The following is a 14,020-nucleotide window of genomic DNA, read 5'->3' on the forward strand; positions in this document are numbered from 1 at the left end:
GTCGCATCATTTTCATGCAAAGCGAACCATTCAGTGACCCATGAACCATGGAAACATCTCCTTAATTCTCCCCACATTTATTCAAACATTTCCTGGAACATTTTTCTTTTCCCATCTACACTAGAGGTGACAAAAGTACCCATATTCTGTACTCAAGTAGAAGTACAGGTACTTGTAAAAAAGACTTTGGTAAAAGTAGTGCAAACGGAAAAGGTACAAGCTCTAAAATATACTCAAAGTATAAAAGTAGTCCTGTTGTCTACCATCTTTTTTGTCTTGTTGCGTTTTTTGTCTAATCTCTTGTTCCTCTGGTTTGTCTTTTCATCTTTTTATGTCTTTTATGTTATTTTTATTTTATCTAGTTACATCTTTTTGTCTTGTTAGATCTTTTGTTATTTTTTGTCTTGTTAAGTTTTTTTTTTTTTTAAATTTTGCTACTTTTCTTTGTCTCATTTTGTCTTCTACGTTGTTTTTTGTCTTGTTATTTCTTTTGTTGTTTTTCGTTGTGTTACGTCTTTTGTGTGTGTTATTGTCCCATCCACCTTTGCTTAAATCAGTTTTGATGTTGGGCGGCTTTGCACAATGATGCAAAATAATATAAAGATGAAAAAATAAAAATAATCTAAATAGAAATTATTCTGATCAAATGCATTGAAACTAAAGTAACAAGCCTATTTTGAAAATGTAAAGATTAGAAACTACAGATATTTGTGTTAAAGTGCAGGAAGTACAAATACCTGAGAAATCCAAAGTAGAGTAAGTACGTATTACATACATATAGTAACAAAGTATTTGTGCTTAGTTACATCTGATCTATACTCATTTCAAGGTGCGTGTGGATCTGTTTGAGACGGAGCATGTGTGCAGTGCAGCATCTAACCATGGGAGGTATCGTCAGGAGGTCAATGTTGGACCCCAAACTACACGATCTGTACCTTTTATCATTAGTCCCATGAAGGAGGGACAATTTCCCATTGAGGTCAAAGCCTCTGTGAGAGACTCATTACTCGCTGATGGAGTCAGGAAGATGCTGCAGGTGGTGGTAAGAGAAATGCATTCTGTGCTCTCTGAACTGCATTAAGACTAAAGCTTTAGCTTTTTGCACTTTAACATGCAAGTCACATTTTTTTCTGTCACACAGCTTTGCTTAAATATAAGTGTTAATCCTGATGTGTTTATGAACTCCTGTCTTTCCAGCCTGAAGGCATACTGATAAAATCACCAGTGGTTATAACACTAGACCCTGCTAAGAAAGGTGCCGGTAAGTTTAATGTTGAACAAAACAAAAAGTACTGACTGTTTTTTGCTGATCTCCTAACTTGCCAATTGTCTCTTCCTTTAGCTGGTATACAAGAGGAAACTATCAACAGTAAAATACCTTTGAGAGATTTGGCTCCAAACACACCTTCAACCACACTAATCTCTGTGACAGGTGAGATAAACTGGAAACTCTAATCATGGAGCCAAATAGAGTGGGTTGCAGTTAAAAATGGAGGAAATTCACAGAAATACGACATGATTCATTATCAAGTTTGGCTCACTAGCATCATAAACATGACTCATCACCCCAGACCATAAAATCAAACCATTGTTGCTTTAAGACGTTTTTTTTTTTTTTTTTTTTTTCAATTGATATGTTTGTTCACTGCCAGTGAAAGTGTCAAAATGTAGCTGTATTTCCTTCAGTGTGATCTCTGCAGTTGTCATGGTTGCACACAGTGTGCGGTGGCAGCAAGTTGAAAAGGTTCAGCAGTGTTAAACTCAAACCTTACTGGCAAATGCACAATCACAATATCAATATGAGAGTATTACACCACATTTGTTGGCAGTGGTGTCTGATCATGTATCAGGAAACTGAACTGAACCTTCATCGATTAGAGGCATTGGGCCCTATCTTACACCCGGAGCAAAGCCATTGCGCTGCCAGCGCAAGTGCTATTATATATATATATAGTTATTTTGGCCATAACTCAAGAATTCATGTGGCAATTATGTCAAGGTTTCACACAAATGTTTAAAAGCATAATAAGTGTTGGAGAGTAGCTACTTACATGTAATTAAATAATAAGAGTAATTGTAATCTGTTACAGTTACTGTGAAAAAATGTAATTAAATTACAGTTACTGATGAAAATGTTGGTGGGTTACTTCGTTCCAGTGGAGATCTACACTCTAACGGGTGACCTCTTCTAGTTTGATGTGCACTAAAGGGTGAGAAATGTGACCCTGTTGTGTTAGATATTGTATATATACTATGTTTTAAGGGGGTGATGAAGCCACAGTACTTACAATAGGAAACCAGCTATGAGACCGTTGGTGTCTGAGTTGGTTGTGGGAGTGAGAGCAAGTTTAAGACAAGACTTTTAGCTAGGCCTCCAATAAAAGACTGTGAATGAATGAAGTGTTACCAGTAATTTACACCAGGCGCAGCTGCAACGCGTCACAGCTGTGCCACAGCACTCAGGCCAGTTCACGGCCATTCTAGTCAATGCTCGTGTTTACACCAGATGCACTGAGGTGCGTTTTAGCTGCGTCCCAGAAGCGTCTTGGCTCGGCGATCTGTTCCACAGAGAATACGCAGCAAGTCCCTTTTTGACAGATGGCGTGTCAGTTAGCACAGAACAGGTCGAACAGGAATGGAAGTCAGGCGCAGAAAAGGCAGGGAGAATCCGGTTCATTTTCAAAATAAAAGAACCTGTGCAGACTCATGATCATAAAAACAGACAGAAAATAAACAATTTATCTTTTTTATCCATGGTAGAAGCACAAAGTGCAAGGAATGAGGACTTCAGTTGTGCAAGTGAACATAATCAGACGGACAAAACGCTCCGCTGCTGAAACGCTTCTGAAACACTGCTGGTGGAAATTGCAGTCGCTCGTATGACGGAACAAAACCAGGACGCACACACAACGTCACAAAGCCACATCTGGTGTAAATTATAGGTAAAGGTAGCCCAACTGATTGAACTTAAACTGGAATTAATTACTGATGAACCTCATTGATCAGATTCGTTACACAACGTACTCTAATTGCAAACAAAATGTATTTTGAGTAATATTTCAGTCTGTAGTAGATGAATGAATTGTAATACAAAGTTAAAAAGGCAAAAATGAACATGTGTTTTGTGGGTTCTCCTCTGCTGATGATAGCCATGAAAACTGCCTTGTATTTAATTGCAATAGGTGATGTGAGCATTTGGAAACATAAACACAGTTTAATTATGAAATGAGCACCAAAATTCATGAACACAACCTTTACACAACAGGTGCAAATGCAAAAAACTGCATTCGTGCTACCACTGACTTTGCAGTGGCATGATATTGCCATGTTGTGTTTGGACATATAATGTAATAGTGTCTGTAAAATCTTCTTTTGCATAGTTACTTGTTGTTGTTTCCTTTATCTGTGTCCACACAGGAAGAGAGCAGATAAGTGGCCAAGACTTTGATTTGAATGTGGACATCTTGTTGCCAGGCAGGCCAAGACCTTCACTTTTCCATTTCAACAGTGAGAATCACCACGTCACAAGAACACTTAAAGTGAGAAAACACACACACACACACACACACACACACACACACACACAGATATTCAAAATCAACTAACTATGACTCCACAGTACAAAAGGCAGACTGCAGATAATCAAAATATTGAGCAAAGGTGACTGTACTGATTGACTGTAAAGATGGACACTGTGTCTCCACTTCCTCCCACTGAAGATAAATGAAGCCAAAACATTGCAGTAGTGATCAGGATTGGAACAGAGGCATTGAGGTCTGTCCCATACATCAGGATGACTGCTTTTTGTCACATCAAATAACTAATTAAAACATATTTAAAAATTTAAACAAAATTATTTAAATTTAAACAAATAATAAAAAAAAAACATTTGAACATATATCGTGTGAGGAAAACTGCCTAAAATGACAAAAACCACCTTTGAGAAAACTGTATTTGATTTTTATTTATTTTTTTGCTCATGCTTACCTGTACCTACACTGTAGTCAGTTACCAGGGGGGCGATCAAGATGTTTTGGCTTCACATTTTTACTTAAGTTAATGATGAGTATCATCAGCATAACAATGTAACTGTGCATTGGGAACATTTTGAGGCAGGGTTTGAACATGGGTAGTCAACAAAGACAAGTTCTGTCTATATCTACTATCTATAACAGATCAGCCATTCTCAATCACTGGGCCGCGGCTCATTGATGGGTGTCAGTGAGCACCATCTAGTGGTTCCCAGAGACAGCAGTACTGCCAAATGGTTAGATTAAATTTTTTGTTGCTTTTATATCCAAATGTGTTCAGGATAATACAGTGACATGGATTAGTTTTTGAAAAGAAAAAGTGATGTGGGAGACAACCCTGTGCCTGTAGAAGCTACAAAGCATGCTGTGAGGAAATATGACCCTGAATACATTAAAGCTGGATTCATAATGACAGGCAGTGATGCTGCTGAAAGCACAGTGTGCTGAATTTGTTGTTGGGAGGATGATACTCAGAAATGTTTTAACAACTAGAAGTGGGCCTTCAGCTACAAAAGGTTGAGAACCACTGACTATGGTGACCAGATGAGATTGGGTGAAATTTGAGACAGGGGAGTTTGGGGTGGGCGTGTCATGTCAGGAAGATTAAAATGTTTGGAATAAGTTACAGTAACATCAGACTGTAACTCATTCATTGTTAATACTGAGGAGAATGCTGAGGATGATGTGAAGCACAGTGTCATGTCTATGCCACCATGCAAAGGTTAAAGGTGTGTTAAAGTCATTTTATATCTTTTCAGCAGATACGAGGATTAAGCTTTAGGGGCCAACAAACAATTTTTCCCACAGCGGCAGCTGCACTCTCCATCATCTGGTTTAAAACACATCAAATGACATCAGCAAGTCATTATTTATGATAGTCTCATCAGTACAATAGATGCTCCCATAACTCAGTTGGCAGAGCGTTTGATCCATGTACTGAGGCTGTTGGTCCTCTGCAGCGGTTGCTGGTTCGAGTCCCGCCTGTGGCCCATTTGCTGCATATCATTCCCCCTCTCTCTACCCCCTTTCCTGTCATATCTTCAGCTACACCAATTACACATATTTTACAGAAACAGGACCTTTTTATGAGCTAAAAAGCAGGAATTATAGCGTACATAAGTAGTTCATATTATGTATTACTGTAACGGTTAATTTTCAGGACAAAAACAACAGGATTTGGGATTTCTCCTCCTGACATTGTGTGTTTTTTTTTGTGTTCTTTGCATATTTGAAATCTCAACAGGTCAGCAGTATAAATGAGGATGTAAAAGTGACCGCCAGAGGAAATGGAGAAGCAACGTTGACAGTAAGTGGAACTTTAACACATTTATTGTTCTGTTGAGTTTTGTTGTGTCTTTGTTGACCCCTACATGAAGACAAACTTCATTATACTGTGTATGACTTTCAGATGTCTTCACATTGCACCAAATTATGCAGTGCTGATGCTGGCCTCCCAGTTTAACCAGTTAAACCTTTTCAGCAAATTTCAGTTTTGAAAGTGGTCTTTCCAAAAATGGGTCTCTCATCTTGGTCCAAGCAGCAGCTACACTGATAGCTTCTCTCAGAAATAGTCCTTATTTTATACATTAAAGAATTCTCCCTCTATGAGGTAAAATGTGATTGGTTAGTTGAATTTCACCCACGATGGTTGCCTTGTTTCAATGTTTTAGCAAGGCCCTCTAAAAATTAGAGACAGCCCACCAATCACAGAGCTCCTTGTTGTTGTTGTTTTACCTACTAACTCTACAAGGTAAGATGCTGAGGTGTCAGAGCATGGTTATGGACTTCGACTGGCCATATTCACATGGCAGCCATTTTCCTCCGATGTCACACTTAGAGTGGGGAGCTCAAATGTCATACTACTGTGTTCCAGGTTAAAAGCTGTATAAATGTAGAGAATCTGACAAATTGTTATTATTTCACAACTGGTTGGTCAGGAACTGAAAAGACAGTGGATAGTTAAAATCTGGAGGGACATTAAGCCATAAATCAAGCTAAAACAATTATTTGATAACTTATTTGGTAACATTAGTATTCAACCACTTCCTAGCTAACATTATTGTTTGGTCGTGTTATGTGATACGATACAAAGGGCTCTATCTTACACCCGGCATAAAGCCATTGTGCTGGGGTTGTAGGTGGCTTTGCTATCTTATACTGGCACAGTTGTGCAGTTGTTGGCCACGTCTGTGATAGCAAATTAACTTGTGCTTGGTTTGGGTGGGAGGTCTAAAAATTGAGGCCAAATGAAGGCGTGGCCAGATGCATTTGCTATCTTTTGCTCAGTGCATTGGAGTAAAAACATGCTTGCACTCTGGACTGCTAAAACCTGGTCGAAGTGCAAAGTCTGTGGCGTAATTGGTTTGTCTGCAGAAGATAGCAACCAGCATGTTTGACCAAAGCACACACACGTCTCCACGATCACAAAACACCTTCATTTATGTTAAGACTTTCCCCATACAGGAGTGTGGATTAGTAAAGTGTCCTTTGATCACGTTTTCAATCCGCAATAAAATGTAAACATTGAAATTAACAGCATGTGTGTGTGTGTGTGTGTGTGTGTGTGTGTGTGTGTGTGTGTGTGTGTGTGTGTGTGTGTGTGTGTGTGTGTGTGTGTGTGTGTGTGTCTTGCGCTTGGCTGAGGTGCACACGTCTCCATAATCACAAATCTTTTCAGTTCTGTTAAAACAGCATGTGCAAGTTTGTCTCTAAAGTTAATCTCACTAATATGGAATCAGGAATTACTATTATACTTATTAAACCTAATAAATGTCAGTCGACCTGCAAAGTGCGCACAGGACGGGATCACAGCTGATGAAGACAAACTAACGTTTGCTGAAATACACAGAAATCCAGTAAGCTAAAGTTAAGGTTTGTTAGCTTGCTAATACGTCAATAACCTGTCAATACTGCTACTTGTACTACTACTGTACTGTATAACTACTACTGGAAAACATTTTGGGACTGTAGGTGCTGATGCTGACGTGTCATGCCAAAAAGTGATAATGTTAGTCTGCCAAAAACTGAATCACCCAGTTTATATACATCTAATATCATAAGAGCTGCATTTATCTGGATCAAACAGTCATAATGTGCAATAAACATGTCATGTCCTGTTGTATATGTGTTTGGTCTTATATTCTTGCTTATCCTCTGCATTATTTTACCTGCTCTGTGCTGTAAATTATAACCATCCAATTTCTTTTTAACACTTTAAAAGCCCTTCTTAGGTTTAGAGGGTGGAAACAAATCATGTTTTTAGTGATAATAGCAAGATTTCTGCAAGTCCTAAAAAGTATGCGTGCTTCTGTCCTATAAATGCTGAACAAGCCCTGCATAATTTTGTGTACAGGTTATCAAACTTGAGAAACACTGTCTGGTTCTGTTTCCTACACTCACAGTAGTGTCAGCAGGATGGAGGAAATGAGGATGAGGAGAAAGAGGAAAGGGGGATGGAGGACGGACTGCTTTGGTTTGCACCATCTCTCTCCCCACTTCTCACTTCTTCCCTCCACTCCTCCTGCCCACTAACTCCTTCTTCAGGCACTTCAGTGAGCGGAGCTGCATAATAATGATGATGATGATAATAATGAATTATAAAATACATATTTTATAGCTTCAAGATGTGTCAGTGTAAAACATAACCAGTTTCATATCTGCATTAATGGTTCATTTATTGTATTACTTTTTGCAGGCGTTAATGTAAAATAAATTATTTACACATGAAGCTACTTTGGAGACGTCCATCTCCATATATTTAATATATTGTGTGGAGATCTGTCTCCTCGCCTTAAATCTCTCTTCTCTTGGTTTCCTCCTGGTAAATGCACATCATTCTGTCACTGCTTACACTCTTGGTGCACCTGTTCTTAAAGGTGATGAGAGCTGACTTTCTGATTGGTTTAATGAATGCTACTCGGTGACTCGGTGTCAAACACCACTATGACCTGAAACATGGACGCTCCGTCTAGCAGATTTATCGGATATGTTCAGACATCTTAAAGCTGCCAGCGGACGGTGACAGGATGTTTTTTTTTTTTTTTTTTCTGTCAGGTTGTTTGTGTGAATACAGTGAATACTGCAGACAGATCGACTGTGTCTTCCTTGGAGTCAAAATAGACAAAGACATGAGGCAAATGCATATATAGCCGATCTAGAACATGTTGGTTGAACAAGATTTTAAAGTCTGTAATTTTTTCTTCTACACACATTATATACAGTATTGTGCAGGTTTTATGCAGGTGTGAAGAAATGCTGTAAAGTAAGAACTTTTCAAAAATATAAAATGTAATTGTTTATTTTTATACTTTTACAAAATGCAAAGTGGGCAAACAGAAAAAAAATTCATATCAATCCATTTTTTTTTACTAATGTTACAGACTACAAATTCAAATTTGGCTGGGTGATTGATCCCACATATTTCTGTGGTGTGACAAACTCAGAACACTTGTTGCTTTACCCTATCTGTATATCAGTCTGCTGTATAATGGATCCTGACAAATCCTCACTAGTTTCAGATGCACTTTTATTTGTGTGACAGATGGTGTCGCTGTATTATGCTCTGCCTAAAGAAAAGGACAGTGACTGTCAGAAGTTTAACTTGTCAGTGGAGCTCCTCCCAGGTAATTTGATGTCTGTTTCTGTGTGCTGTTGGTTTTTGTTTTAGCAGTCTTCGTCTTGCTTGTATTTGTCTGTTTGGTTTGTGTTTTTCTATGTATTTATCTTTTATGAGAAACATGATTAAAGTAAAAGCTCATCAAATGTTTATCTACTGCAGTGAACATGGATGAAGATGAGAGGATATACAAACTAAAAATAGAGGTTTTGTAAGTATAATGAAGAGCCTTAAAATAACGTGGCTTTACACAGTCATCGCCACATCCATCTTTTCATTTCTCCCCACTCCATTTTTGATTCATACCCTCTGTGACCCAAATTCAACAAAAGTTAAGAATTTTTGTATATTACTCCTCTCTCCCCTGTAAGCAGTTCTTTTCCATCCTGTCATTCTCCATAATTTAATATTTGAAAACATTTAAAAGCTTTAAGATTGCTTGATTTTAAATTCAGTAGAGAGCTTTGCTGTCCTCTCACCCATACTTTATTTCTAAATGTCCATTTCCTGTACAGGTATAAGGACAGCGACCGTGATGCGACCATGACAGTCTTGGATATTGGCATGTTAACTGGTTTCACTGTTAACACACATGACCTGGACCTAGTAAGAACTTATATGCACAAAAACATTCAAACACACAGTCTCCAAATCCTAAAACATATGTTGTTTATCCTCACCAGTGACACTGACTTAAATTAAAATTGAATGTGTCTGTGTGTGTAGTTGTCAAAAGGACGAGCCCGCACAATTGCAAGATATGAGATGAACACAATCCTGTCAGAAAGAGGCTCGCTCATCATCTACCTGGACAAGGCAAGACTTTCTTCCCATTATTTTAACAAATTCAATTAAGTTTTATTGACCAGAAAATGTATTGGGGACCTTTAATGCATTTTTCCTTCATATCTGTAATGTCACAGCGTTGGTTGCTCTTATTAAATGTGGCCAGAGATGTGTGAGCAAAACGTTCAGGTTTTGGACTGCTCTGAATGCAATGTTTCCAATGTTTTTTCTACTTTCGAGGACAGGCTGCAAGATGCACATGGAGATGTACAGTCCCTGTGCCAGACCTAGCTCCTTGCCCTTGACAGTTATTACAGTTATTAGTTAAAATACTGAGCATGCAGAAATATTAAACTGAGGTTGCAATGTGTGTGTTGGAGATGAGATAACTTGCAGTTAGCAGCTGAAGTAACTGACTGCTACTCAGTTTTAAAATTGTGTGCCTATTAGGGGTGGGAATCTTTGGGCACCTGCCGATTCAATTACGATTACGATCCAGGGGCTACGATTCGATTATAAAACGATTATTGATGCATCTTTATGTATATTGATGCACTTTTTCACAAACACATTTCTTTTTGTCTCAATGAATAAGCATTCATCACTTGCAATTTTTAAAAACAGCGCCTTTGTAATAAGAATTCATTTCCATTATATTTTATTAAACTATTGGAAATGTTTGCAAACTGGAAAGTTCCAACAGTAGCCACTAGTAGCCGCAGCAACAGCAGCCTGCCGTCTCCCCGACTCCTCCGTCGGGTGGAATCGAGTTACGTGGCTTCTCATGTTTGTTGTGTTGCCAAAGTATTTTATTTTAGCTCGACACAGCTTACATATAACGTGGCTCTTGTCCAGTTCGCTTCCGCCGTCGACGTTGTAGAAGCCGAAGTGTTTCCACATGGCTGCTTTTAAATTAGAAGGAGCTGTTCGGACCTCATGGCGAGGTGGCTGGCGGTCGGCCATGCTTGTTTTCCGCTGTGCGCGTGTCGCTCCAGGTGCGCGTCCCAAAGTGTCCCGGCGATGACGCGTACCGCGCTTCTTAGTTCCGCATTATTTAGAAGGTTCTGTATCACTTTAATTAACAGATTTAAATAATTGAAATTTGGACATTTGTGAATCGATTCAGATTCGTCCACGTCCGAATCGCGATGCATCTAAGAATCGGAAATTTCCCCCACCCCTAGTGCCTATGTGCAATAATCGGTCCCTTGAAATGCCTTTTTCATTTTTCCAACCTAATTCTTGTCTCATTTGTTGTGATAAATGGAAAATTAACCACATTCATTACCCCATAAACTTTTCTCAGAAGCTTTACATAGCCGGCCTCAACTCTGAGCTAACTAGCAGCTAAAAACAAGTAAAACTGTCTGTCCATCAGAAGACCCTCTAATTTAAATAGCTGAATGCTGAGGCAGAACAGCTGGAGGACATCATAGAGAAGACTGGGAAATATTTTTTTAAAATTTAAAATCCTGCTCTCAAGCAGTGGCCTTAAAGATGTAAAGAAAAACTGGATAGAGCATTGAAGGCTGGTCTCCATTCATTCCTTTGAGAGCTGCTCAGTGGTGCATGAAGCTTCCACATACTGTATCCTCCTATGTGGCCCATACAGCAAGTACAGTAGAGACTTACTTTGGCTGAGCAGCTTATTTCCAGTTTATCTGATTTTAATTGTGCATCTCTTACAGACTTTCCAAATTTTCGGAATGGCTCAAATCTTGATAATGAAATAAGTCATTTCGCGAGGCCTGTAATACTGAGCCAAAGAGCATCATGTGACATTGTCATTCCTGGGCCGTGCTGGTGGGCAGGTCATGTCTAGAGGGGAACCCCAGAGCCACAAAAAATCTCACAAGAATGATCATTCTACCCCCAAACCATAATCTCCTGAGATTTTTGCCAATCAAGGGTTCCCTTCTAGACATGACCCAGGAGGATGTCGTTCACTGCAGGAGATGCAGCTCAGTTGTTGTGAGTTTCTATGGTTACGTTGATGGTCTCGCTCTGAAACTTTCTATGGGTTGGAACTTCTGAAGTACAAGTGAGCTTCTCTCATTCTTTCTCTCTTGATCTCTCCATTGGGATGTTCCTATAGCTTGTAAACATTTAGTTTGTTCGAGCTCGTCTCTCACTCTTTGTCTCCGGAACTCTGTCTTAATGTGTTGCTATACAGAAGTGTACTTGGTAATCACCATTACTGAAAACTAATTTATTGATGTAATCGGCGAGGTTCGATTTACTATCTAATGTAATTGGTGTAGCCATTTCCCCACTGTTCCAAATACCTGACTATAATATTTTCACCAGCCACCAAACCGCTTTGTCTCCTGAACGCACATGCATCCTGTAACCCGTCTATTGTGTACATACATTTCGTGACCAAAAACAGCTTTAATTAAACTGTCATTTATCGCACACACACACACACACACACACACACACACACACACACACACACTCTGAACCCTTGTTGGACATCTCTCAACAGGTTTCTCACACAGAACCAGAGGAGATCGCTTTTAGGATCCATCAGAGGATGAAAGTGGGCGTCTTGCAACCAGCTGCTGTGTCTGTCTATGAATACTATGACCGTGAGTCTCAGAGACACTTAGAAACACAAATCACATCAGACAATCATACATACAGTCATTCTGATTTGAATGCCTGCAACTTGCTCTGAGCAGTTTGGAATATTCCACAGGTAAACAGGTTAATGGGTAATAGGTGACAGTGTCATGATTGGGTAAGAAATCCTCAAAAGACTCAGTCATTCACAAGCATGTGTGGGGTGAGGTTCACCACTGTGTGGCAAATATTTGCACACAGTTTGACAGTATAATGGTTAGGTTGTTATGTTTCTCAACACAAAACTGTTTTAGAGATTTCACCATCAATAATCCGTAATATCATTAAAAGATTTTGAGAATCCAGAGAAATCTCTGCACACAAGGTGCAAGTCCTAAAACATTAAATACCTGTGACTTTTGACCCCTCAGGTGGCACTGCATTAAAAACACACACAAAGAATTCTACATGGGCTCAAACAGTTTGTCACTGCATCTACAAATCTGCAAAATGAAAGTCATATCAACAACATCCAGAAATGCATCAGGGGCTCGAGCTCACCTGAGATGGACGGACACAAAATGGAAAAGTGTAGTGTAGGCTTGGGTGGTATGAAGGTATTATACCATGGTATTAAGAAATCCCAATGCTATGATTTTTAATACCATCATAAATACAGATGCTCCTCTTTTAATTAAACTGAAGGGGAGATCCTGTACTGTAGTTTCCAGCTTACGCCACCAGGGGTCAGGCTCTGTGCGGCAGCACAGCTGAGCAAACAAACATAGCTTTCATAAGAAGAAGAAACATGACATCTTGGGGAGAAAGTTATCTAGATGATAAGTTAAAAAGAAGAAAAATGCCCCTGCCCTTGTTGTGAGTGTGCAAGTTTAGTGAGCATCACAGAGGGCGAGGGGCGGACTAATTACTGTCTGTGGTGACAGAGTAACAGTGAATGCATGCTGAGTAGAGGGGAAGGTGAGCAGCGAAGCTGTCATTCTGGCAGAATATGTCCAGAGATGGCGCTGTAAATTTATAGATTAGGTTTGAGTTTGTCAGTGAATAAAGGCTGCATCTTCTCAAAACCAAAGTTTAGATCCCTAACACTGAAAGGTATGTACAGGTTTTGAAGTTACAGCAGCGTGACTTTGTAGTAAAAGAGTTCAGGTACTAGACTGACCTGTCTGCAGTCCAGACCTGACTCCCACTGAAAATGTGTGGTGCATTATGAAGTGCAAAATACGACTGCAGAGACCCCAGACTGTTGAGCGCCTGAAATCATATATCAAGCAAAAATAGGGAAGAATTTCACTTTCAAAACTTCAACAATTTATTTGAAAAAAAAGGTGATGTCTGCTAATGGACAAATAGTCACTAACACACATCAGAGCATGTGAACGGAGTGAGCAGGGAGGGTTGAATGGAGCACAGAACGGCTTTTTCTCTATCCCCCTCCAACTTTGCTCAGGTACCGCTCACACCATGAGTCTGACAAATGCCCAAGTGCCCATTGCACAGACACCCACACTACTTTCTGTCAAAACTCGGCTGATGCAAGCTCGAAAACGGAGTTCATGAAGTACTTTAAAAAAGTAACAGAGAAGTCACACAGGTGTATTAGCCCTGTAAAACTAACATGGCAATAATGTGATACAAGAAAAAGAATGTCAAGATTTCACTCAGTAAAGATTCATTCTGGAATCTAAAAAGATAACTTAAAAAGGTAGAGAGAGCAGCAGAGAGACAGGTGAGAAGGAGAGAGAGAAAGCATGTGAATATGGAAAGATGTGCTGACTTGATTTAAACAGTTTATGATCATGAATCATAATCCTGATGTTACTGTGCAGTTCTGTGATTTATACACTGCAGACTAAAATATCTGTCTGTGTATCTGTCAGACAGATGTTCGTCTCCTCCATGAAACATCTGTCACTGTGCTATATTATTGTAAATCATGATGAACTGTCCAGATGCTGTCTCTCCCTCTGCATGTCCTCGGCATGTGTCGGTGTTCAATTTGCTG

The 14,020-nt window shown here is 39.4% G+C and overlaps 2 protein-coding genes across 2 annotated transcripts in view; both read left to right on the forward strand.

The window, feature by feature from the left end:
- The window catches only part of LOC146330525 (complement C3-like), an 84,745-nt gene that overhangs the window by 26,408 nt on the left and 44,317 nt on the right, over positions 1 to 14,020 (forward strand). The gene's annotated exons all lie outside the window — the stretch shown is intronic.
- Positions 1 to 14,020, forward strand: part of LOC146330526 (complement C3-like) — a 35,396-nt gene that overhangs the window by 15,306 nt on the left and 6,070 nt on the right. Inside the window, exons 15-24 of the mRNA XM_084716086.1 lie at positions 830 to 1,042; positions 1,198 to 1,255; positions 1,343 to 1,432; positions 3,418 to 3,539; positions 5,275 to 5,337; positions 8,572 to 8,653; positions 8,809 to 8,857; positions 9,162 to 9,252; positions 9,373 to 9,462; positions 11,921 to 12,023. Of these exons, the coding sequence (XP_084572212.1) occupies positions 830 to 1,042; positions 1,198 to 1,255; positions 1,343 to 1,432; positions 3,418 to 3,539; positions 5,275 to 5,337; positions 8,572 to 8,653; positions 8,809 to 8,857; positions 9,162 to 9,252; positions 9,373 to 9,462; positions 11,921 to 12,023 (961 nt within the window). The remainder of the gene's footprint in view (positions 1 to 829; positions 1,043 to 1,197; positions 1,256 to 1,342; positions 1,433 to 3,417; positions 3,540 to 5,274; positions 5,338 to 8,571; positions 8,654 to 8,808; positions 8,858 to 9,161; positions 9,253 to 9,372; positions 9,463 to 11,920; positions 12,024 to 14,020) is intronic.

Source organism: Lutjanus erythropterus, chromosome 3 (assembly GCF_056507025.1).
Source record: "Lutjanus erythropterus isolate fLutEry1 chromosome 3, fLutEry1.hap2, whole genome shotgun sequence".
Taxonomy (NCBI): Eukaryota; Metazoa; Chordata; class Actinopteri; order Lutjaniformes; family Lutjanidae; genus Lutjanus; species Lutjanus erythropterus.